Source organism: Sporobolomyces koalae (assembly GCF_050403365.1).
Source record: "Sporobolomyces koalae JCM15063 DNA, S_koalae_JCM15063T_v1_ctg69, whole genome shotgun sequence".
NCBI classification, from domain to species: Eukaryota; Fungi; Basidiomycota; class Microbotryomycetes; order Sporidiobolales; family Sporidiobolaceae; genus Sporobolomyces; species Sporobolomyces koalae.
In genome coordinates this window covers 27,303-50,426 of record NW_027481702.1, presented here as the reverse complement: position 1 = coordinate 50,426, position 23,124 = coordinate 27,303, and the positions used below count along the sequence as shown (strand labels likewise).

At 54.6% G+C, this 23,124-nt stretch overlaps 10 protein-coding genes across 10 annotated transcripts; 6 read left to right on the top strand and 4 right to left on the bottom strand.

Moving 5' to 3' along the window:
• Positions 1-22: 22 nt before the first annotated feature.
• Positions 23-2,499, bottom strand: SEC63 (protein-transporting protein SEC63; the record flags this gene model as incomplete). The annotated part of the gene is made up of 10 exons (XM_076681426.1): positions 23-232; positions 319-557; positions 632-979; positions 1,052-1,403; positions 1,483-1,654; positions 1,729-1,815; positions 1,881-1,933; positions 2,024-2,138; positions 2,189-2,385; positions 2,464-2,499. Coding segments are annotated over 10 exons (1,809 nt in total), but the record flags the coding sequence as incomplete, so codon positions are not given.
• A 217-nt stretch (positions 2,500-2,716) lies between these two features.
• On the bottom strand, positions 2,717-5,348 carry JCM15063_000952 (uncharacterized protein; the record flags this gene model as incomplete). Its single annotated transcript, XM_076681425.1, has 9 exons — positions 2,717-3,186; positions 3,253-3,267; positions 3,342-3,430; positions 3,506-3,671; positions 3,738-3,796; positions 3,855-4,340; positions 4,412-4,665; positions 4,729-4,997; positions 5,060-5,348. The coding sequence occupies 9 exons, from the start codon at positions 5,346-5,348 to the stop codon at positions 2,717-2,719; spliced, it is 2,097 nt and encodes a 698-aa protein (XP_076531463.1).
• A 155-nt stretch (positions 5,349-5,503) lies between these two features.
• Positions 5,504-7,057, top strand: JCM15063_000951 (uncharacterized protein; the record flags this gene model as incomplete). Its single annotated transcript, XM_076681424.1, has 2 exons — positions 5,504-5,636; positions 5,727-7,057. The coding sequence occupies 2 exons, from the start codon at positions 5,504-5,506 to the stop codon at positions 7,055-7,057; spliced, it is 1,464 nt and encodes a 487-aa protein (XP_076531462.1).
• A 310-nt stretch (positions 7,058-7,367) lies between these two features.
• On the bottom strand, positions 7,368-8,822 carry JCM15063_000950 (isopenicillin N synthase family dioxygenase; the record flags this gene model as incomplete). Its single annotated transcript, XM_076681423.1, has 7 exons — positions 7,368-7,378; positions 7,459-7,576; positions 7,667-7,892; positions 7,970-8,038; positions 8,116-8,350; positions 8,407-8,632; positions 8,715-8,822. The coding sequence occupies 7 exons, from the start codon at positions 8,820-8,822 to the stop codon at positions 7,368-7,370; spliced, it is 993 nt and encodes a 330-aa protein (XP_076531461.1).
• A 1,005-nt stretch (positions 8,823-9,827) lies between these two features.
• Positions 9,828-10,737, top strand: JCM15063_000949 (uncharacterized protein; the record flags this gene model as incomplete). Its single annotated transcript, XM_076681422.1, has 3 exons — positions 9,828-9,911; positions 9,979-10,348; positions 10,409-10,737. 3 exons carry the CDS (start codon positions 9,828-9,830, stop codon positions 10,735-10,737), a joined length of 783 nt encoding a protein of 260 aa, XP_076531460.1.
• Positions 10,738-10,862: 125 nt separating this feature from the next.
• On the bottom strand, positions 10,863-14,356 carry JCM15063_000948 (uncharacterized protein; the record flags this gene model as incomplete). The annotated part of the gene is made up of 9 exons (XM_076681421.1): positions 10,863-10,980; positions 11,065-11,346; positions 11,413-12,599; positions 12,659-13,141; positions 13,205-13,408; positions 13,478-13,670; positions 13,752-13,798; positions 13,869-14,113; positions 14,179-14,356. 9 exons carry the CDS (start codon positions 14,354-14,356, stop codon positions 10,863-10,865), a joined length of 2,937 nt encoding a protein of 978 aa, XP_076531459.1.
• Positions 14,357-14,480: 124 nt separating this feature from the next.
• On the top strand, positions 14,481-15,585 carry PRP11 (spliceosome assembly protein PRP11; the record flags this gene model as incomplete). The annotated part of the gene is made up of 7 exons (XM_076681420.1): positions 14,481-14,484; positions 14,553-14,560; positions 14,631-14,744; positions 14,834-15,079; positions 15,152-15,307; positions 15,380-15,437; positions 15,503-15,585. The coding sequence occupies 7 exons, from the start codon at positions 14,481-14,483 to the stop codon at positions 15,583-15,585; spliced, it is 669 nt and encodes a 222-aa protein (XP_076531458.1).
• Positions 15,586-16,126: 541 nt separating this feature from the next.
• JCM15063_000946 (uncharacterized protein) lies at positions 16,127-18,189 on the top strand (the record flags this gene model as incomplete). The annotated part of the gene is made up of 4 exons (XM_076681419.1): positions 16,127-17,034; positions 17,097-17,513; positions 17,586-17,654; positions 17,724-18,189. The coding sequence occupies 4 exons, from the start codon at positions 16,127-16,129 to the stop codon at positions 18,187-18,189; spliced, it is 1,860 nt and encodes a 619-aa protein (XP_076531457.1).
• An 802-nt stretch (positions 18,190-18,991) lies between these two features.
• On the top strand, positions 18,992-20,834 carry JCM15063_000945 (uncharacterized protein; the record flags this gene model as incomplete). Its single annotated transcript, XM_076681418.1, has 7 exons — positions 18,992-19,067; positions 19,132-19,186; positions 19,257-19,344; positions 19,414-19,476; positions 19,543-20,267; positions 20,335-20,743; positions 20,811-20,834. The coding sequence occupies 7 exons, from the start codon at positions 18,992-18,994 to the stop codon at positions 20,832-20,834; spliced, it is 1,440 nt and encodes a 479-aa protein (XP_076531456.1).
• A 384-nt stretch (positions 20,835-21,218) lies between these two features.
• JCM15063_000944 (glycoside hydrolase family protein) lies at positions 21,219-23,114 on the top strand (the record flags this gene model as incomplete). The annotated part of the gene is made up of 10 exons (XM_076681417.1): positions 21,219-21,341; positions 21,422-21,715; positions 21,787-21,966; positions 22,033-22,124; positions 22,206-22,283; positions 22,345-22,569; positions 22,632-22,644; positions 22,706-22,783; positions 22,842-22,941; positions 23,026-23,114. 10 exons carry the CDS (start codon positions 21,219-21,221, stop codon positions 23,112-23,114), a joined length of 1,272 nt encoding a protein of 423 aa, XP_076531455.1.
• Positions 23,115-23,124: the final 10 nt, after the last annotated feature.

The following is a 23,124-nucleotide window of genomic DNA, read 5'->3' as shown; positions in this document are numbered from 1 at the left end:
GGAGGGGAAAGGTTGGACTGACTCTCATGTCTTTCTGAGCGTCCGTTCCAACAAACGAATCACTCATGACGTAAACTTGGAACGTGTACAATCCCGCTCCAGGAGGAGCTTGGAACGTCATGCGGACAGTTCGGATCGCGGAATCTCCCATGTCGGTGAACTTGTGAGGTGCGACAAACACTCGGTTCAACTTGTGATCACCGACAAAGATGTACCATGCAGGTTTTCGGTTCTGTCAAGGATACGGAGCAAGGGAAGTTGAATCGAGTTAGTCTATCCGAGCTCTTGAGAAAAGGGACAGGTGGGAATGAGACTGACCTTGACGAAATGAGGCGCGTGCGCGAGTGGGGTAGGAACGACTCCATCTTCCTTCTCATTCCTGCGCCCAATCAATTCCGCGATCGATTGTTCCTCTCCTTCAATGTCGACGCCTCCTGCGTTCGACTTGGTAATGTCGAGGATCTCGGGTTTCGTAGGGGTTTTACCCGGAGGGGTCAGGCGTAGTTTGAGTGAAAACGAGACGACAGCTCCTGGAGTGACAATCTTTTCTCCCGTGACTGCCCAAAACAAGAGCCAAGGTCAGTTATGGATCAAAGCTTGTTTTGGAAGAAATCCCCCCTGTCTAGCTCACCTTGGAACTTGGCATCGACAAAGTCGACGACAGGCCAGTGTTTGGCAACTTCGACAACTTCCTTCTTGTCGCCTTCCGAGTATCCATCCATGAGCTTGTGTACTTCTTCGTTCGCAAGTCTTCCAAACTCCTTGACTGTCGCCACTCCTTGAGCTTGAGCTTGCGCGACGAGTTCAGGCGAGACGTGCGGCAATTGCAACAATTGTGACGAAGAAGGGTGCACGGCTTGGAGGAGGAATTGTTGGAGGTGCATGATCGAGATGTAGGTCGAGAGCCAGTTGTGTGCGAGCGCGATTGACGCAAGACCCGAACAGAGCGGGAGGGCAATCGAAGCCGTAGCGTGTTTCTCTGCGATTGACACGGCAATGAACTGTCAGCTATTTGATCGAAGATGCCAAGTGTGAGAGAGAATGCCCTCACCTTTCAACAATTTCGAATCTTTGATCGGGAGCCGGAGCATGTGAGCAGCGACAAACACTCGCGCACGCTTCTGAGCCGGGGTCCAAGTAGAGTATACTTCCCATCCGAATTTGCCATCGGGACCCTCCCGGACGGTCGAGTTGAGCCTCGCGTACTCGTCGATTCCAGTTTTGCCGACCGACTTGCGCAGTTTGACGAGTTGAGGATCGGTTGCGAATTCGTCCGATGAAGCGAGGATGTCGAGCAACTGGGCGAACGTGGTCTCTTCTTTCAATGCGTGGAAGTACTTGGATGCGGTCGAGTTGAGCACTCCATCTTTGGTCAACTTGCGAGTTCCATACCACCAACGACCCTTTCAAACAAAGGTCCACGAGTTAGCGCCGAAAAAAGACCAGCGTGCGTGCGCAAAGGCAGAGACGAAGAAAACTCACGACGAGGAAAGGGAGAGCAACTCCGAGCACGAGAGCGTACGCGCCCATGACCCACCACGTGTTTTGCGACTCGACGACCCACGCGGGCAATGCGATACCTTGACTGAACTCTTGCTTGCCATCTGGATGTCCGTACATCTCGTAGTTTGTGCGACTCACTTCATCGGTCAGGCTGTATGACGACGACAACGAAAAGCGAAGCCTATCAGCCGATAAATCCTCGTGTCCGATGTGAACGATACTCACGCTTTGTAGGCTTTGGTCAACTCGACAAAGTGGTTGTCCGCGTCTTCTTTGGTCTGGTTCGCTGCAAGCACGAGCTTGTCGGGGTGGCTACCAGAGACGCGTCGTAAGTTCTCTGGGCCTGATCTGAACGTGCACAAGAGAAGAGTACTGACAACTTGAGGGACAGACGCTTGTAATGTTTCTTGATTTGCTTCTCAGTGGCCGACTAGAGGTTTCCCAACCAGGTCAGAATTGGGTCTCCTCTCTCGTTGGGAATTTTTTCCTCTGCAAGAGAGATCTTCTTCGTAAAACTCACGGTAGAGACACCGAGAATTGTGAACGGATCGAACTGTGCGGCTTCACCCTCTATCCGACTCGCGCGTTGAACTACCACCGCAAACGCAACCCATCCGACCGCCAACAACAATCGTCTGTTTTCGCGCGCAATCGGCGAGAGTCAGATACCTCGTAAGAAACTGACAGGAAGTAGGGTTTGGCTAACCTTGGCGAGACGAGCGATTGACGACCTTTGACATTGCGTACTTCGAGACTCTTGCGGTTCCATCCGGGACACGGTGCGGGAGCTTTCGACAGTTTGCGATCGACCGAGTTGAACAAGGTCGTGTACGTGAACGGGATCAACCCGAGCAGCAACACGGTCAACGCGAAGAAGTACGACTTGGGGAAACGAACGAACCAACACGCGCGTTAGGACAGTTCCCGCACGAGCCGTTCCAATGGTAGAGAGAGACTCACTTGACCGGTCGTGTCATATGTGTACTGTCCCGCCATCGTGACGAACACGCGATCGACGGAACTTGGAGAAATAGACGTGTCGGCAGCGGCAGCGCGCACGCGGAATCTCGTGAGACTTCGAAATTTCCAAACAGTTCAATTACACAAGCAACACAATTCCGACAGACTGAAGACTATGGACAAGAGCACAGGAGGGAAAAGCGATCGAAAAAGAGAAAAAAGAGGGAGGGACACGGAGTCCGCGGGTAACACCCTAATCAGCCGACTCTCGCGCGATGACATCCTCCAGTCGTTCTCCCCGCGAGCCACTCCACTGATGCACGGCGATACTTCCTTCGACGCTGCCTCGTTCCTCCCACGAGGTACTCATCATTTCGGCTCGTTCCGGGTGCCAACTGACGTCCCGTACCGTAACTCGACCATTCGAGTACCCTCTCGATTGACGTCCGGTCCCTTTCGGAGTTGCACGAAGTTCCCAACTGCTCGGATCGTTGTATTCTCCCGTCTGTCGGTTCAACAATGGATGCGTTCTCGAGCGGTCGATCACCGACACGGTCGTTCCATCGAGACTGTAAATGTGGATCTTGCCATCGGCACTGCCACTGTACAGGTACCGTTGTCCGGTCGTCGCTACCGGAGACCAGTGACACCGGATCAAGGTTGACACGACCGAGTGACCTCGGTAGGTCATGACGGAAGTGTCATGCGGGTGCTGCAAGTATCCTGTTGGGCATGTCAATTTGTGAGCTTGGGCAAGGCAATGCGCAGGTGAAAGGATTGCAAACTCACGAGGTTTTGGATAATCTGGTAGAGTCGAACCCGAGGGATTAGCTTTTCTCAAGTTCAGATCGCATGGTTGACCGAATATCAAAACTCACAGCCAGATCGGTAGTCGTAGCCGCTGCTGAAATTCTTGCGATCCAATCGCAATCGATCAAACTCCTCGTCACTCGTCATCATTCTCAAACTATTGCGAGAAAAGTATATCGAGTCAGCCTGTCGATCCCCCCTCAATTATGACCAACAGGTTGATTGAACTCACTCCCAAAGTTTCATGGCTTGGTCTTTGCCGTTCGTGATGCAGTACCGTCCATCGCCTTTCGGACTGACCCATGTGATGCCTTCCGTGTGGCCGACGAGCACTCCCGAAGGTCTTTCTCCTGACAACGACCGCCGATCCCACACTTTGACAAAACAGTCGTCCGAGCCTGGGAGAGCAAAATGTTCAGTTTACGAAAGGACAGAAAGGTTTCGCCGAGAAGAAGATTATTTACCGGAAAGGAGGAGGTTCGAATCGGAATCCGAGCCAAACGCAACGGCATTGACATCATCTCTGCATCGTGTGTCAGCTACTGCGGTTCAGGGATGTATTGAGTTGCGAATCAAAGTACCTGTGAGCATTGACCCTCAGGATGGTTTTTTTCGATTCAATGTCATACACCATCAACTGTCCGTCGCTCGCACCGGCGACAATCTCTCTCGTATCGTGACTGAACCTCAAACTCCAGATTCCGAACCCTCCGTACCCTCCTGCGCCGCCAGCGAAATTGACCGTTTCCTGCTCGTCGGAACCGGTCGCCGCGATTGGGTCCGGATCCGAGTAGTGATCTCGATACCCTTTTCCAGTTCGGACGAGGTGACTGCGAGGCGAGATCGACGAGTAGATCAACCAGGCGTTGTCGTCCGACAGTTCAGCGTCCGTGATCGTCCAGCGGCAGTTGGACGGATCGGCGCGAACAATCTTGGACGTTTTGAGGGACGTGCGATGCTGCCAGTCGTAATTGAAGCCAGAGCGAGTTCTCCCGGAACTCCGAGACGTGTCGGTGACGGATTTTGAGCCCACTCGTGGGGGAGCGGCCGTGTCGTAGATGTAGATGCTATGGACGAGGCAGGAGAAAAGTCAACACGCTTCCCTCACGAACGACGCGAGACAGGTGTCGGAACGGACCAAAAGTCTTGACAGGCCGTGTAGAAAAAGTCTCCATCGGTCGAGTACTGGCCCGAATAGACTTTGCTCGTGAACTGGCTGACCTCGACGCCGCTCGAGTTGGGGATCAGGCGTTCTCCGAGCGCTTGTTTCGCTGGAGCGAACAGGGAATGCTCGCGCGAAGTAAAGTACGACGAGAGCGAGGAGGGAGACAGGTAGTCGAGAGATGGGTGAAGCCAGTCGCGCGTACGAGCTTGATGGTATTTGGCCGGGATCTAAGGTTTTACTCTCGAGGTGAGCGAGTTTCCGTCGCGGGGAGCGTCAGGGACAGAGCTCACGCGCGAGAACAGACCGCTGCGTTCGAGATCGATGCCGGCGGGTTGGGGAGTCTTGACGAGGTCGTAGTACTGTGGAACCCCGTCTCTGTAATCATCGTCGTCGTCGTCATCGTCGTCATTGTCGTCGTTGCGTGCGGCCGAGCGGCCAAAGCGGTTGAGGAGCATGGCGCGGATGCTCGCGAGGGAGAGGGTAGTGCCGCGCAGGTCTTGGGACGTGAGCCTGCGCGGGGTGCCCTGACTGTCGATCAGGACGATTGCACCGCTCGAAGCTGCACGTCGACGTACGATCGGATCAGAACCCGAGTCGAACAGGGCGACGAGAGGAGCTCACGGTCATAGCCGATGCGGAGCTGGCCTGCAGCGGCGCCACTCGGATCGTCGTCTTCCTCCTGCGCAGCTGCATCAGGTGCGTCGTCGTCGTCGTCATCATCATCATCGTCAAACATGTCGGCCAACTCTTCGTCGTCGTCGTCGTCTGCGATCTGAATGGGAGAGTAATCGAGATCGTCTTCGGATCCTTCCAAGTCGCTCGAGGTTGCCCGTGTGACTCGCTCGAGATCCGCATAGTCGATGTCCGAGTCGGATTCGGCTCCAAATGCGCCTGGGATCGATTCAGACATGTTTGAGAGAGTGAACGCAAGCCGAAGATCGCGCGCGCGGGGCCGACAGTTTGCTCTTTCGCTTTCATCGCTCGCACTCGCTCTCTATCGGTTGCTCGTCTCGCCTCAGTACACGGTCATTTGACGGGAAGCACATACTTGGCAGCCGGGCAGAGATGGGGTCGTCGAGCGACGAGTCGGACTTTGACTGGTCGCAGAGCGCCGGCCTCAGCTCGTCCAACTTCTCGATCGGGGGTGGCAGAGTCGACGGCTCCTTCTTCTCAATCGCCGAGCCTGGCGCGTACGAAGGTGCGCCGTGATCCACTCGAATGGCTGCGACTCGCCGAGACCCTCGCTCGGTGGGGCATCTCACTCGCTGACTCGCTTTCGATCCGATAGACTTTACGTACCCTTGCCCGTTCCAGCTCGAAGACACTCCGGCTGACCCCGCCGCAAGTGCGTGGTTCCCGTCGTTGTTCACCTCGCCTCCTGCCGTGCCTCGCGCGCTCTCTCAGCCTCGACTCGAGCCCGTTCCTCCCACCCTCGTCCACGATGCTGATCATGCCTCGACGAACGACGCTGCACCTCCCCCGCTGCTCGATTCGACCGAGTCGTCCCTCTTCTCGACCTTTCTCACCACGCTCGACGTGGACCCCAAGTTCCTCTTCAACCCGGTCTTGCCCCCGGGCATGCCGAGTCCTCCCAGCTCGAGCTTGCTTCCGAGCAACGCCGAGTCGTACCGTCGAGATGGCCACGAACGAGACGAGTTGGGGTCGAGAGTCACGGGGATTGCTTTGAGCGAACTCGGAACCGCTCACAAGGACACCCCGGATCGCGACGAAGAGGTAGAACTGGATCAAGACCCGTCACGAGCTTCGAACGCGAGGATGCGCAAGAGTCGATCCGAATTCGAGCCTTCGAAAAAGACGCGGCTGTCTCCCGAAACTGCCCCACCGTCCCCGATCGAGCAAGACACGGACATGAATGGGCAACGAGACGACGACCCCGACTATGCCGATGCCGAAGAGATCTCGAGTTCGCTGTCATTCTCGCCTCCAAAACCTGTACCCGCCGCCGCGCCGATCGGTTCGAGATTGACGAAACGAGCTCGACCTCCTTCGACGACCACTGGTTCTCGTCGCGCATCCGACTCTGGAGCTTCCGATTCAACCGACCCGGCTCACCTTGTGCAGGGCGAGTCTACTCGAGGTTCAGACGTTGAACGATTCCTGCCCCCTCCCGTTCGAGCCCGATCAACAAAAAGCGCTCGCAGTGACAGTGTCTCGTCCGGACCCGTCCCGTTGACGACCTCTCAGAAACGTCAGAACCATATCGAATCGGAACAACGTCGACGCAATTTGATCAAAGTCAATTTCAAAGATCTGGTCGAACTCGTCATCTCAGGTCAACCGCTCTCTCACATCATCCTAGGTCCAGATATACCTCGACCTACTCAACTCGAACCTGCTGCTGCTGCAAGTGAGGATGAGGTTGAAGGTGCGAGTAAGAAACGAACGAAGAAAGGGTCGACGAGAGGGAGTTCGAGCGCGGTCGTTGCCGCTCCGAGAGGGAGAGGAAGGAAAGGAGATACAGGTGCCAACGCGAGCAAGAGCGTCGTACTCGAGAAAGCACGCGATTACATCCAGTGGTTGGAACGAGGGAACCAAGCGATCGAACGCGAACTCGATCGGGTCGAGAGTTTGCTAGGACCTCCTGTTCCACTCCCGTGATACTGTCTCCTTTTCAATCACTACGTCCTCTCTCTGTTTTGAATGTTGTGTCTAAATGTGTTTTACTCTTTCATTCTTCTTCCTCGACTAGATTGTTGTCTTTGTTGTTTGGTGTACCGTTCTACGAATTATATGTAACTCGATTCCAACCCGATCCACTCTTGTCTTTGCTGTAGATTTTCGCACTCCGGTCCGATTCGAGCAAAGACAAAAACAAAAAACAAAAAGTACTGCTGGGTAATATTTCGGCACAGATTGATGGGAAACCAGGAGCACAGGAAAAGAAGACGGGATAAACTAGACAGGCTTTTCATTTCGTGTCTGTGTCCGGTATCGAACCAGTCAGGAATCCCGCACAAAGCAAGGCGCTCAAGGAAGGAAGACAGAAAGGGGGGACATACAAGTTTCTCCGAGTCGACGCACGAGGTACTCTTCCGTTTCGACAGGTTCGTACTTTGGAGTTCCAGTGTTGGGCAAACATTCGATCACTTGGTGTAGATTCGGATTCGAAAAGTACGCCTTTTCCAAATTTACATAAAGATCGATCAAAGTGAGTTTGATCAGAAAGAACCCTATCAAAATTCGAGTAGAGGGGGAAAAAAAACTCACGATCGAGTTCCTACGAGGAGTCATGATTGAATCGGCACCTCCCGTAGGCAACACGACTCGATGGATCGTACTCTTGAGTACATCGTTCGACCACCGTTGCAAGAGGTCTCCAATGTTGACGACGACCGTTTCAGGGACTGGAGTCGCCGGGACAAACTCGCCCCGACCATCTTGAACTTCGAGTCCGCCAACCATGTCTTGAAACAAGAGCGTAACAGTACCATAACTGTAGCGTCAGACAGCGAGGTTGGGAATGTCAGCGGAAGGACGATGGAAAAGGATGGAAAAGATGAGTAGACAGACTCGGAATGAGCACCTGCACGGTTGCCTCCGTCAGAGATCTTGCGACTTTCTATCGAAGGGTAGTTGAGCCTGTTTGTACATTCGACGCAACGGCAACTGTCAGCTGTGTGGACTCCTTAGAGAGAATTCAGGTTCAAGAGGCTCACAGGCGCAGGTTGTGGGCTTTCTGCGACACTTTGTCATCAAAGTAGCTCTCGCCGAGTCCCATAGCGAGGGCGAGAGCTCGCATGATTTCGAGGTGGAGCAAGTGACACTTTTCAAAGAAAGCGTTCGAGATCGTTTTAAACTCGGGGTATGCGGCATCAGGCCACCGGTTCGGGAATTTCGAGTCAAAATCGCCTTCTCGGTAGTCTTTGCCAATCTCCATCGTCTCCTTGTAGTCTGTAAACAATGTCAGTCAGCACAGTAGATTTTTCCCGGGTCTGGGAGCCACGAACCTGGTGCTTGTTGTCGAAGCTTTTCAATCTCTTCCTTGCTCGTCGCCTGAGTGACCCTCTCCCTACCCTGTCTGACGTAGCCTCGATTCGATTCGGGACACTCCCACTCGAGTTTGTCCTTCTCTTCGAACGAGAGATCAAAGAACTTTTTCGTCGCTTCAAACGTTTGCTCGACTTGGGATTTGGGGATGACCGAATCAAAGTTTCGCAGCATGAGGAAGCCAACCTGTTTGCACTCGAGACGCTCTGATGAGTTTGGCGTTCGCAGACTCTAGGAGAGACAAGGTGATATGGACAAGGGTACGAACTTGAGTACAGGCTTCAAACAGTTCCTGGGCAACCTTGGCTTTCTCTTCCGAGGTTCCCGTCAGGTACGGTCCAAAGTCGATGATGGGAACGATGCCGGATGTAGCCATGATTGCGTCGTAAGCGAGGAGTGAAAAGTGGAAAGTGGAAAGTGGAAAGTGGGGAAGCGGTCGGCGTTGATCAAACGAGGAGAACGATTTTGTGCTGTAGTGGTGAAAGGAAGCAAGAAGCTGACAGTGCCTCGACTGGACCCGACAGGGTGATGCAGCGATGAGATGTAGCGGATAACGTTCAGATTTCTTGACTCGGCCGGCCCGCAACTCCTCTCGCCGCTTGATCAGGATGTCAGGTCTCCATTTCAGTTTATCTATCCGGCAGCTCGCGGATCCGTCCGAGCGGATAATGTTTGCCGCGGCTTGGGTGTCGCCGACAGCCTTTCTCTTCGCATAACGAGGCGCGCAAAATGTCCCGGACAGGTAGTGCCACGTCACTACGCGGCAAGTAACTGCGGTGTCATGCTTCGCGACCACGTCCCCATGACGAGGGACGAGCACGATACACTGTACAAGGTCGACACGTAGCCTAGGCCAAGTCTCCTATTAGTCGCTCACAGTCCTCTCTGCATTACACACCGACCCCCTTCACAAACGCATCCTCTGCACCGTCTATTGTTCCTACGGTTCCACGTTTGTCGCTCACCCGTCTTGATTCGATCCCTCTTCTCTCTCTTTCGATACCCGTTGGTATCAAGATCAAATTGTACCCAGTGTCAGTGCATTCGTCTCCACCTCACGTTCTTCGGTTCTCTTCAGGCGAGAACCCAGCGCTCTCACGAGCTGCACACCTCAGGCTATAGGCAGTTGTGACCCTGACACCTTTCACTGGGCAACCTAAAGTCCCCGCGATACCTCCTATCACCGGTAGTCAGGAAGGCTCGCTCTCTGACACTCGTACTTACGACGCTTCGATCCATGTAGCTCCCGCCTCTCGTTTCGACATTCTCCTCTGTTCTTGTCGACGCCAAGCAAACTTGCCAACAGTATCTCGGTCGCTTGAAAGCCCCTGCTCGACACCGCCTTGCTAATCTGTGCCCCTGACCTCCTTCCTCCGCATTCATGCGTCTCATCATCACGGGAGCAACGGGATCTGCGGGATCGGAAGTCCTTCGACAAGCTCTTCAAGATGCTCGCATTACCGCTGTGAGTTCCTTTGGTGAGCAAACTGACAAGGGGTTCGTACGCGAGCTGATTCATGATCCGGATTCAGGTCACAACCCTCACTCGCACCCCACTCCCTTCCTACTTTGTTCCTACAGACAAACAGTCCGACAAGCTCACTCAGATTGTCCATCCCGACTTTTCGAACTACCCTAGCGAGTTGCTCGAACGTCTCTCAGGTCACGACGCGTGTATTTGGGCGCTCGGCACTTCCTCGATTGGAATGAACGAACCAGACTATACTCGGGTCACTCACGAGTTTGCCACGAACGCTGCCCGAGCGTTCAGCCAGATCAATGTAAACCGGGACGATTGTCGCAAATTCGTGTTTGCGTATCTCAGTGGAGCGAGATCTACTCAATCTCCCACTCCAAGCACTCAAGGATGGTTCAATACGCCCATGTGGGCAAGAGTCAAAGGTGAGTCTCCCTCCTGTCGCGCTTGGCAAACCAGACCTCTGAAATCTTGTTCCATGAAAGGTCGTACCGAATCGGATCTCGCAAAGGTCCCGAACCTCGCAACGTATTCTTTCAGACCCGCGTTCATCGTATCCGACAACCTCCCTCCACCCGAATACAGAACTCGGTACAACACGCCCTTGCTCAAATTTGTCGGGACGGCGATCGGTGCCATTTCGGATACGGGAGCGGTTCGAGCCGAAACATTGGCAAAAGCCATGATTCGTGCTTGTCTCGAAGGTTCGAACGGCAAGGTTGAAGGGTGGGAGGGGAAAGGCGTTCAAGGCGATGCCGGAGTTTTCGAGAATTCAGAGATCAAGCGACTCGGTTCAGGACTTGCAGCTCACTAAGTAGATATTCTTGTTGTAACCCGTTTTCAGAAAATCCATAACAGCACCGTGTTTTGTATACAACATTGAGAATTCGGACAACCCAAGCTCTTCCCGAGAATAACAGTGTTTCTTCCTTTGTTGCTTCACCCAACCCTCCCGTAACCCGTGCGAGTCCTCAAGATCCTACGTCTCTCCTTGACAGTATCTCTCCACATTCTGAAACAGATATAACATGATACAAACGCGGCTAGACCTCCGATCCTGTTGCGACCGAGATGTTCAGTTCCTTGATACTCGCCCTTGATGGATGAACAGGAGGAACAGAAGGCAAAAAGTGTAACTTACCGAAAGATCAGGGACAACGAGCTGTAACTTTTGCGATCGGAATGTGTAGGTTCTGAATCAACCAGAGCTGTCCCTGCGCGTAACGCCAACTTGCGGATCCTTCGCCATTTGTCGCCTTCGAGATCGATTAATCTAGGATCGGCAGAAGTTGTAGAATCTGTAGGCGGATTTTTGAGGGCATGGGAAGCGAGGACTGATTTGCCCGGATCGAGAATCGCAAAAATGATTGATGATAACGCCGTCACGAGGAACTGGGGTAGAACCAAGTAGATATTGTGACACCTGTCGAGAAATCAACCGTTCAGCGCTTTCATCCCTTTATTAGTTCAAGCTCGAGATGTGCTTTACCCGAGAATGACTCCGGCCTGATCTCCTCCGCTCCCACCACCTTCTCCTTCCTGCATCCCAATCGCGTGTTCCTCGTGCGACCAATCATCTTCGTTGTCTTCCTCGCTGTGTCCAACGTCTCCGATCCGGATCTTAGGGACTGAATCCCTCCTCGTGTTCTCATGGTCCCTTCGGCGTGGATCGCCATGTCCATCCCCTTCCTCGTCCGAAGAAAAGTTGCGATGATGACCACAATCTGAATCGCCAGCGAGGGAAGAGAAATCGTCAGAGTGTCGAATCTTGACCGTCCTACGGTTCCCACCCGGGTTTGTCTCGCGATCTTGATCTTCGTGGTGATCATAATCAAGACCGACTTCGAGTGGTAGCTTGATGGTACTGGTACTACCCCCGAGTCCTCCTCCTCCCGGCATCTTGGACTGCAATCCATAGTGCCACAGACCTTCGTTCGAAGGACCTCCTCGGGCTCGATGATCACCTTCTTGATCTGAAGATTCGTCGTCGAACGAGAATTGGAGCGAGTTGCCATTGTTGGGAGGATAATCAAACGTGCTCGCAGTGGAACTCGCGATCGAAGCCCTGTGAGGTCGAGTTCTCGTTCGCTTCTGATGCCGAGGTGAACTCGCAGGCGAGAGAGTCGCAGAAGCTGGGGACGCGGGCGTGAAGGGTGGAGCACGTGAAGCATCAGGTGGCGAAGATGGGTATGCGGGAGAAGAAGGGGGCAAGTCGAAGTAAGCGGTCGCATCTGAAGAGGTTGAAGACAGTTGGGAATTCGCCGTTGCTGGTGTTCCGGGCAAGTCTTGGAAGGATCCATCAGAGCTGGTGCTAGTTGTGCGTGTGATGGTCGACTGAGACGCGCTCGAGAGCGCGAAAGGGATCGGTGGTGAGCGATGCGCTTGCATCGAAACAAACGTTGATTTGGGTTTTGGAGTTCGATCAAGATCGATGATGGCACCGTCATCGTCTTCAGAGCTGTATTCATGATCCGAATCCGAGCCAATCGTGTGTAGGTTTGCAGTCGACGTGGATGCTAACGCTTTCGGGCGGTCCTTTCGCCCTGTTTGTTGACTGCGAGAGGAGTGGAGCATGATGGAATTTCCTCCTGATCCTTCCGTCGGTGCCAGCGCCATTCCTTTGGAGTTGGACGACGGCGAAGCCTCTGGATCGATTCTCAAGATCAAATCCGCGAGCTGGAACGGATTTTGTGTGAGTGGCATGCAAATAGGACTTAGCGGAACGAGCGACTCACGACTGCGAACGGAATCCAGTTCGTGCAAGCCCAGTTGAAGCCGATCAAGGCGATGAGCCATGTGGCTCCCCAGACCGTCGTAGCCACGGAGCACAATAGCAGTAACGTTGCAAAAAGCCCCGTGGAGAGAGTCCACAGGAGAGGCAGCGTCAGCCACGGTATGGGCAGCGAAATCGAACGCTTCAACCTTCCGAGCAATCCGTACTGAGAACTAGAACCGTATGGTCGAGACGAGAGTCGGCTGGGCGTGGAAGCAGGGTAAGTGGGGGCGATGAGAGCTGGTATACAGATTGAAGTAGCAAAGGCCACGACGGAGTGGTAAAACATGGCAGCCGTTCCTGCACGGGTCGCTTCCTCCTGAACAGAGACCGGGGCGTCGGCGAGATTCGAGTACGAGGTGGATTCGAGCGACGTCACGTAGATCTCGGCAATCCAGGTTGTCGTGAAAAACAAGATGGGGAACCAGCCTAGCCACGAAGTAAACTGCCGAAACAGGAAGGATGTTAGAAAGGGGTCGAGCGGTAGGAAGTAGTGGACAAGGCTAACCTGAACATTAAAGACGGACTGAATAGGTCTCGGGATCGTTCGAATGGTACGCCAGATCTCCTGGAGGGCTCGAGATGCCGATGATCCTGCACCAACTGGCCCGTCGTCTTGGTCGTCATTGGAGATGAGAATGCGTTCTTGCACGCAGGTGAGCGTCACGGCATGCGTTATGCACACAAACGCGATCGTGAACACTGCAATGACCTGCAGACATCAAAATGCGATAGCTCAGGTAAAAATGCACGTAGAAGAGTGACAATATGTGAGGCTGACCTTGATCTGTTCATCCCCGAGGAATCCACCGGTCCATCGCACGAGGTCAAGGGTGCCAAAGCCATAGGCAAACACTGCGCCGAATCCAAACATCCTCGCGGCCCAGGCGTTGGCACTCGCCTGATCGGCGGGAGGGATCACGTCGACGAGTAGAGACCGGTCCATTGCCTGGACGACGTTGACGCTGAAGTCGCTGCGGGGTCAAACATGGGATCCTGAGCTTGACTCGCTCTCTCGCTCGATCCGATGCTGACTACACTCGACGAGGACCTACATGAGGTACACTGCGAGGATTGCGAATGCGATCGATACGCTTCGATGCTGTTGGAAAACAGGAGGTCTCGCTCGTGAGCATGCGTCGGTGCGAGGGGTATCAGGTCCGGGCACTCACTGCGTCTCCACCCTCGGTTGCAATCCAGGTCGCAATCTCTTTCGCCCACGCGAGCAGCAGGACCGAGAAGCACGAAACGATCACGCCTGAGAAGATATACGGCCGCCGACGTCCGAACTTTGACTTGCACGAGTCTGAGAACACGCCGACGAGAGGCTGAGCGAGGAGGCCTGACAGCGGACCGGCGACGAACACGACGGCCATCATGGATTTGGACACGCCGAGCGAGAGGAGGAACGGGGACGCTGGCCAGAGGCGAGCGAGGTGCGGGGTAAGTTGCCGCAACGAGACGAGCGAGTGATCGGCTCACCCTGGGCCATCTCGCACGACCATACGAGCTGCAGTCCGAAGAAGGACGAAGTGATGGCGAGGTTCTTGAGCCAGGTCGGAGCATGCGGGTGAGTCGGGAGCACCGCCGACCGGCCCACCCAGCGCAACCTACGCGAGGCAGTCGGCGCCGCGAGAGGGATCCCAGATGCCCCTGCCATGCATCTAGTCGAGCGAAGTGTTGCCGGGTTTGACGCAAAGTGAGCAGCGGGAGGCGATGCGGCAGCGCAGCGAGGGCGACGCCTTCTCTTTCGCTTCCCGCTCGCTCGTGAATCCGAGTGCATCATGGGTAAGACCTCGCTAAATCGGACTCCCTTCACAGCAAGCCTTGCTGACCCTTCTGTTCACCTGTTGCAGACTTCCAAGTGAGCCTACCGCGCGTACCATCTTGATCTCTCGTCTCGACTCACACGCTCATCCATCCCTCTTGCACAGAATCGAGTCGGCAGCAAGTTCGGTGGAGGAGGTGTCGCAAACGCAGACGCGCAGGCAGTCGACCGCCGAGAGCGGTTACGCAAGCTCGCGCTCGAGACGATCGACCTCGCCAAGGTCAGCCAGCTCCTTTCCGCCCTTTTGAGCTGGCCCTGTCTCCACGTGGCTGTGGAAATCGCCGATCACTGACCCCAGTCTGGAAGTAGGACCCGTACATCCTCCGCAACCACCTCGGAGGACTAGAATGTCGTCTGTGTCTCACGATCCACACGAACGAAGGATCCTACCTCGCCCACACTCAAGGAAAGAAGCATCAAACCAACTTGGCGCGCAGGGCAGCGAGGGACGCGCATGACCCGAACCACTATGCCGCGCAGATGGCTGCTCAACAAGCTCAGAAGGCTCAGGTTCAGACCAAGACTTTTATAAAGATCGGTATGCCTGGCTACCAAGTGAGTACTCTGAACCGACATCCGGATCGAGCGAGGGAGAGATTGGCTGATTGCCAAACTCGCTCTTGTTAGGTGACCAAAGTGCGTGACCCGATCACTGGACAACTCGGTCTGCTGTTCCAGATCCACTACCCCGAGATCAAAGACGGCGTCAAGCCGAGGCATCGCTTTATGAGTGCCTTTGAGCAGAAGGTCGAACTGCCAGATCGAAACTGGCAATACCTTCTTGTGAGCATCGCAGCGTACTTTGGCCCTAATGACTATCCTTACGAAATCACTGACGTCTTGCGCCCGCGTTAGATCGCAGCCGAGCCGTATCAAACAATTTCCTTCAAAATTCAGGCGCGAGAAATCGACAGTGCGTCGGATCTTCTTGTCTTTTTAACTTTGCAAGCTGCTGACTCAGCTTGAACGAACATTCAGGCACCGACGGAATCAACTGGGAGCACTGGGATGCCGACACCAAAACCCTGTCGCTACAGTTCCTCTTTGCGCAACAAAAGTGATTGGAAACCCTCCAAGCTCCTTTTCCGTATCATCGATCACTCTCTTTTAAGTTGTTTGTCTGTAGCAGCACGTGTGTATTGTATTCTACTCGCACCCTAACCTCAACGATAACAAGCATGTCGCAAAAGTATCGGCCAATCTGCTCGGCCCTGATCGACGTGAGATTGTCCATCTCTACATCGCCCGACACAGCTTTACCGCCATGCGCCAGCACGAGGACGTGGGCTGTCCTGCGTGATTGCCATCTCTCCTTGATTGATACGCTCGAGACAGATTTCGATTCGGACTGGACCTCTCGAAATCTTGTTGCTCGCCTTCTCCCTGCCTTCTCTCCATTTTCTACCATTCTTCCATCTTGGACGATCATGTCGTATCCTTTCGTGTCGCGCCCACTCGTGCTCGAATCGCATACAAAACCCCACTCTTCTCGCTTCCGCATCGTCCCTTCTCTTTCTTCCTCGTTCCCCACTCACCCGCATTCACCTCGAGAAAGCTTTTGCTAGCCAGAACGATCCACGAGCGAGTCGCCACAAGCCGATCATGCAACTCTCCGGGCTCACGACGATCACCCTCTTGACTTTGCTCTCGAGCCTTCCCGAATCGATCCAAGCTCTACCCCTAGGACCTTCCTCATCATCGTCGACGACCTCGATCGCACCCGCCTCGAGTCCGACTCGACCTCCGAGACCTTCACTCCTGTCCTCGAACCCTCGACAAGGCGCCCGCAAGAGATCTCCCTTCGTACAGCAAGGATCAGCACCAGAATCCTCGGCTCGACTCTTCTCTCAAGGACAACACCAAGAGCGACCCAAACAGCTACAGAAGCGAAGGAGCAACAAAGGAGACTCGGACTGGGAAGATTCGACTTCGGGATCTAACGATAAGTGGTCCTCTTCGAATTCGAAAGGAGACGATGACGACGAAGAAGACGAGGAAGATGGAGGTAGTTGGGATGGAGACGATTGGGAGGACGAAGAGGATTCGGCTAGTTCGAGCAAGAGTACCAAAAACTCCAAGACCAAGAGCTCGAGCGCATCCGACTCGGAGCCGACTGCGAGTTGGGTATCTCTGACGGATCCCAGGGCGACTTCAACCTCGACCTCGGCCTCGTCATATCCAACTACGGGAAACTCGTCGTCAGGTTCGGAGACGTCGACTGCGAGCTCGTCTTCCGCATCTGCGACCTCAACCGGAAAAGCTTTCGCCGCTTCCGGATCTTCGTCGGCCGATTGTGCAGTGCTGTCTGCGCTGTACACCTCGCTAGGTGGTGCTTCTCCGGGTTGGGTCAACATGAGCGGTTGGAGTTCGGGCTCGTCGGAGAACTGCTGCAGTTGGTACGGAGTTACGTGCGATGCGAATGGGAGGGTCTCAGCGCTCGACCTCGCCTCGAACGGTTTGAGTGGTCCTCTCGACAACCGAGTGTTCTCGCTCAGTTCCCTCAATCGCTTGTGAGTCGATTCACCTAAGCCTCTCTGCAATATCCTCCTGACCCTTTCGGTTTCGTGCGCAGGAACATGTCATCAAACGCCCTGACAGGCGCAATCCCCGACGCTTTCGGCACGACCCCTCTACTCTCGACCGTCTACCTCGACTCGAACCTGTTCACCGGTCCCCTGCCTCCTTCCTTCCTCGCGTCTTCCTCGATCCAGTACCTGCATCTCTCGAACAACTCGCTCTCGGGCTCCCTCGCGTTCACCGCCGCGACGAACCTCTCCGTGCTCGACTGCGCGCGCAACCAGTTTGATGGACAATTGGACGTTTCGGCTCATGCGGGCGCGTTGACCACGGTCAAACTCGATTACAACAAGCTTGCTGGGAACTTGCCCGATCTGTCCACCATGCCGGGGTTGACCAGCTTGAGCTTGAAAGGCAACGCGTTCACGGGTTCCGTCACGGGCTTGGGCAGCGTGACGAACCTTGAAAAGTTGTAAGTCTCTTTGACCAGATCCTCAATATATTGGAACCCGTCATACTGAACAAGTTCGAAATGATCGTGTAGTGACATCTCGAGCAACGCTTTTACTGGTCCTTACCCCGATCCGAGCGGTCTTACCCGTCTTATCACCTAGTGAGTCCCGCAGGCCTCTCTATGAGCCGGATCCCAGTCATTGACGCGGAATTGTGCTTTGTTCACCAGTTCGGTTGCCGCGAACGCTTTCACGGGACCATTCCCTTCATCGCCCGCGCCTCCTTCGCTCCTCACCTCGATCCAAGCGAACGGCTGCAAGATTGACGCTGCACTTCCAGCATCTGGCTGTCCGTCAGATCAGGTCCTTGCCGACCCAAAGAGTCTCGCAGCGTTCTGCGGAGTTGTATGCAAAGGCGGAGGAAAAACCAAAAGCGCCGTTCCTGCCGGAGCTGCAGCCCCGATCACCGGTCAAACAGGAGCTTCGATGGTGCCACCGGGAACGAACGCGATGATGGATACTGGAGCAGGAGTCGGTGCATCTGCCGCTGGAGGTGCAGTCAACATGATCCCTCCGAACTCGGCCCAAGGAGGAGGAATGGTCATGTACAGCAATGCGGCACGAGGAACACCAGGACGATCGCGAACAATGCTGGTCGCGAGTATTCTGGTCGTATCGTTTGGTGTTCTGTTCTAGTACGGCTTCAACATAGACATTCTCCGTCAAGGGTATTTGGGATTGTTCAAAGTTTTTATGGTTTGTTAAGGGTGTCAATCGTATCTATACTCTGGTTTTGAAGCGTTCTCATGATTGAAAGATCCTTATGAGTCGCCATCTACGCGAATCCTATCCGACATGAGCGAGGCAAGGAAATGGCTGTTCGACGGGCTGCGAGCGAGGTCCAAGCGGGACAATCGCAAGAACGTCGCAGCTATGAGTCCGGATCGCTAAGGACACATGGATGTGCTCGTAAGGACATTCACAAAGGACGGCAGGATCGTAACAGCCTCCGGAACGGGCAAAGAGCCGCTGGTCGCTGAAGTGCGAGGGAAACTCCGGGCTCGAGGAAAAAAGCTACGGTCTTTGTGCAAGAGACTCTGGTAGCCCTAAGTGAGCCAGTGAGATATTGTATACGCCTTCGCGAACGCGAATGACGAGGTGTGGGATTGTCCGAGGGACGGGACAGAGTTCAGCGATGAGGAACCCGATAGTCACGAGATCGAGCGGTCCAAACGGCCTGCAGACGCCGAGATCGTTGTTCAGAACCTCAAATCGCGTCGCTGTCCGCCGAGCGATGCAGTGGAAGAGAGAGAGCTGCGGTTGGGATTCGATTCGCGGTCGAGAAATCTCGCCCTCGGTTCCCTCTCTCCTCACCTCTCGCTCGCGTCTCGTTCCCCGCCCCTTACCTTCTATACCAGTGAGTGGTCAGCTCTGCAGATGCTGCCCGCGCAGCCGTCCTGACCTTATTCGACTCACGCACTCGCCAGTCTTTCGGAGAATGTACGCTGCTCGCAACTTGATCCAACAACGCGCCCGCCAGTGCGCCCGCGTGCAGGTCCAGGCTGGTCTCCGCCGTGAGTGGCAACTCTCGCGACTCTTTCTCTGCGAGATCGGATCGCTCACAGGATCGCGTTGTAGAGTTCCACGCCTCGCCTGCTTCGGCGGCTCTCTCCAAGTTCCTCTTCCCCGCCATGTCCGTTTCGTGTCCTTCGAGCTTGATCGGGCCACGGCACTGATGTCTAGTCTCTTCATGTGTTCATCAGGTCCCCCACCATGACCGAGGGAGGTATCGCTTCGTGGAAGAAGAAGGAGGGAGAGTCGTTCCAACCGGGAGACGTCCTCCTCGAGATCGTACGTCGAGTTCGATCGCAGAATGTCAACGAGAATGATTGACGCTGATTTGAATCGCGAAATTTCCAGGAAACCGACAAGGCCACCATGGACGTCGAGGCCCAGGATGAGGGTATTCTCGGAAAGATCCTCGTGCGGATCAACCTCTCCGTATTTCCTACATGCATCGAATCTGACGTTCATATCGTGATGATCTAGGCTGGAGACGGATCCAAGACTGTCCAGGTCGGATCCCCTGTTGCCATCCTCGGAGAGGAAGGCGACGATTTCTCCGAGTCTGCCATCAACGCCCTTGTTGCTGAATCGAGCGAGGCGCCCAAGAAGGAAGAGGCCAAGGAAGAGAAGCCCAAGGAGGAGCCCAAGAAGGAAGAGTCGAAGAAGGAGGAGCCCAAGAAGGAGACGCCTAAGAAGTCGGGAGGACTCGAGCTTTCGACTGACCGCCCCGTCATCCTCGCCACCCCGATGGCCAAGCGCCTCGCTCTCGAGCAAGGTGTTCCCCTTGCCCAAGTCAAAGGAACTGGACCGGAAGGCCGCATCCTCAAGGAGGACGTTGAGAAATTCAAGTCTTCCTCGGCCTCTGCTTCGGCTGCTCCCGCCCAGGCCTCTGCCGCTCCCGCCGCCGCCCAATACGTCGACACTCCTGCCTCGAACATGCGCAAGGTCATCGCCTCCCGCCTCACCGAGTCCAAGTCGACCATTCCCCACTACTACCTCACTGTTGAGGTCAACATGGACCGCGTCAACAAGCTTCGTCAAGCCTTCAACACTGCCGCCAAGTCTGCCGATGCTGCTGGTGCCCAGAAGGACGGAGTCAAGGCCGGTGTCAAGCTCTCGGTCAACGACTTCATCGTCAAGGCCTCTGCTCTCGCCCTTCAAGACGTTCCCGAAGCCAACTCTGGATGGCACGGAGACTTCATCAGGCAGTGCGTCTCCTGAAATTAGCTCGCTCTCCTGTTTTGCCGACTCACGATTTCCTGTCACGATATTCAGGTACACCACTCAGGACATCTGCGTTGCCGTCTCGACTCCTACCGGTCTCATCACCCCGATCGTTGCCGACGCCGGCCGCAAGGGACTCGCTTCGATCTCGGCGCAAGCCAAGGAGCTCGCGAGCAGGGCCCGCGATGGCAAGCTCAAGCCTGAGGAGTACCAGGGTGGATCGTTCACCATCTCGAACCTCGGCATGATGGGCATCGACTCGTTCACCGCCATCATCAACCCTCCTCAATCGTGCATCCTTGCCATTGGAGGAACCGAGAAGAAGCTCGTTCTCGACGCCTCGTCTGAGAAGGGATTCAAGGAGGTTAGCGTGATGAAGGCCACTCTCTCGTGCGACCACCGAGTCGTCGACGGTGCCGTCGGTGCCCGGTGGTTGAAGGCGTTCAAGTCTTACCTCGAGGTGAGCATGATCTCGTTGCCTGCTTGAATGCTTCAACCGATACTGACCGAATTTGTCCCCGCAACAGTCCCCTCTCTCCTTCATGCTGTAAATCGCTCCACACCCGCACCTCTTGAGTCTCCCACACTATAACCCGATGCTCGTCATCCCTCGTTCCTCTTTTCCCCCTCTTACATCGTTTTCTTTCGTCTTTTTTTGGTCTTTATATGGTTTTCTTTTCGCTCGCTTCGTTTCCTCTGCTCGTCCTCTCTCTCTCTCGCTATAACGGCCTTGATGCTCGGCTCTTATCGTTCCTCTCTCCCCACGTCTCGTGTCTTGCAAAAAATTGGGAATGCAGCTCGAACCTCGTCTTTCTTAGATACGCACCTACCGCTCATGGGCGCTGTCTCATCATACGCGCTTCTTGTCCGGACAGGCTCGAGAGGCGCGATGACATGGACCTCGACTCCACCCATTGTCGACCTCCTTCTCTTGCATGGCTCCATCTCGAGCTTACAGAGACTCGACACCACCTTCGACGGACAATGATCTCTCGAGCGATACGGCTTCCGAGCCAGGCGCAGGTTCCGATACAGATGACGATAAACCCTCTCGAAAGGTCAGTCCTGCAACGAGTTTCCGCTAACCTTGCGTGGAAATTCTGCGTCGCGAGCTGACAAGGATCAATCCCTGTTGTAGACACTTGCCGGGGGCAGGCACGCATCTTCGGGATCGGCATACAAGAAGAGCCATCATGATTCTTCGACCACTCTCACTATCCTACTGGCTTTTCTGGTCGTGGCGGTAGCCGGGATTGCCGCCTATTACTATTATATGAACGAAACCGCAAACCTCGGGAGCTCGCTCGAAAACGGCAGTAGTGGTCCCGCAGAGGCAATGACTGACAGTCAAGTAGCAACGGACAGTCGGACACAGAGAACGAGCAGCAGTACGGGGACGTCAGAGTCGGAGCTGCCTAAAGGAACAAGCACCGTGCGTCATGGCAATCCGATGCAAGAAACCTCTAATCCGAACTCAGGCTAATACGTGTCCCACTTGAATAGGGAAAGAACGATCAGCCTCAGACACCGAAAGAGACGGGCACAGTAGGAAATACAGGTTCCTCCACGACTTCGTCAAAAACAGTCGATCCGGGATCAACCTCTGCAACGAACACAGCGAAGCCCAACACCGGCGCTTCAGGACCTTTGCGCTGCAAGAAAGGCGTCGGCTATAACAATGCCGTGAGGTGAACGATCATCGTGCCGTAACCAGTACTCAACGCTGACTCGGCTTGCGCCGATTGACAGACTTTGACTCTTTCGTTGGACATTTGCTGGGCGTATAACTGGAATTCTAAAGGAGGAGGACTCAAGGACGGCGTCATGTATGTGCCGATGCTGTATGTCGGTTTCACCGTTTGCGCTTTAGCTGAATCCTCCGATCGGCTATCGGTAACCCATTTTCTTCCGCGAGAGGACAGATGGGGCCCAAAGCAGCTCGATGGATGGCCTGCAGCAGCTCAAGCAGGGATAGACAGCGGAGCGACACATCTACTAGGGTGAGTTGGATCCTTCTTCTCGTGCAAGCTGTTTTTCGAACGCCAATCACCAACGTCGTAGCTTCAACGAACCGGATATCGACGAACAAGCTCATCTATCTCCAACAAAGGCAGCAGAGCTCTGGTCATCGGCGATCCAACCCTTCGCAACCAAAAACGTAAAGCTCGTTTCGCCTGCTGTCAGTAACGGCGTCAAAACGGATGACGGTCGTCCGATGGGAGTACCATGGCTACTCGAATTCTTGACTGCATGTGATAAGTGCACGATTGACGCTGTCGCCTTGCAGTGAGCCACGCTTTCACTAGCTCATCGAAAATGTCCCGAGCTCATGAAACGCTTTTTAACAGCTGGTACGATGCTGTGCGTTCTACGTACTCTGCTCTGATCCAGGATCCGAGGCTCCACTGAACTATTCATGTAGGCTACCAACATGGAGTACTTCAAGACATATCTCGAAGAAGCGCACACGAAGCTCGGAAAGCCAATTTGGCTCACAGAGGTGATTCTGGTCCTCACCTTCTCGCTACGCTGCCTAGAGTGCTCAACAATTTCAACAGTTCATGGGAACGGGTACGGTAGAGGAGCAGTTGCCAATGATCAAGACATCGGTTGATTGGCTCGAACAGCAGGAATATATCGAGGCGTACGCAGCGTTCGGTAAGTCACCAACGAATGTGTACATCTCAGGCGATCGGGAAACTCAGGGTCTAATCGAAACGGGTTTCATGTGTCCCGACAAAGGTGACTTCTGTGACAACCCGATTGCAAATTTTGTCGAGTGCACTGGAAACGCCAACGAATTGGGCAAAGCCTATTCGGACGCGGGTTGACAGTTGTATG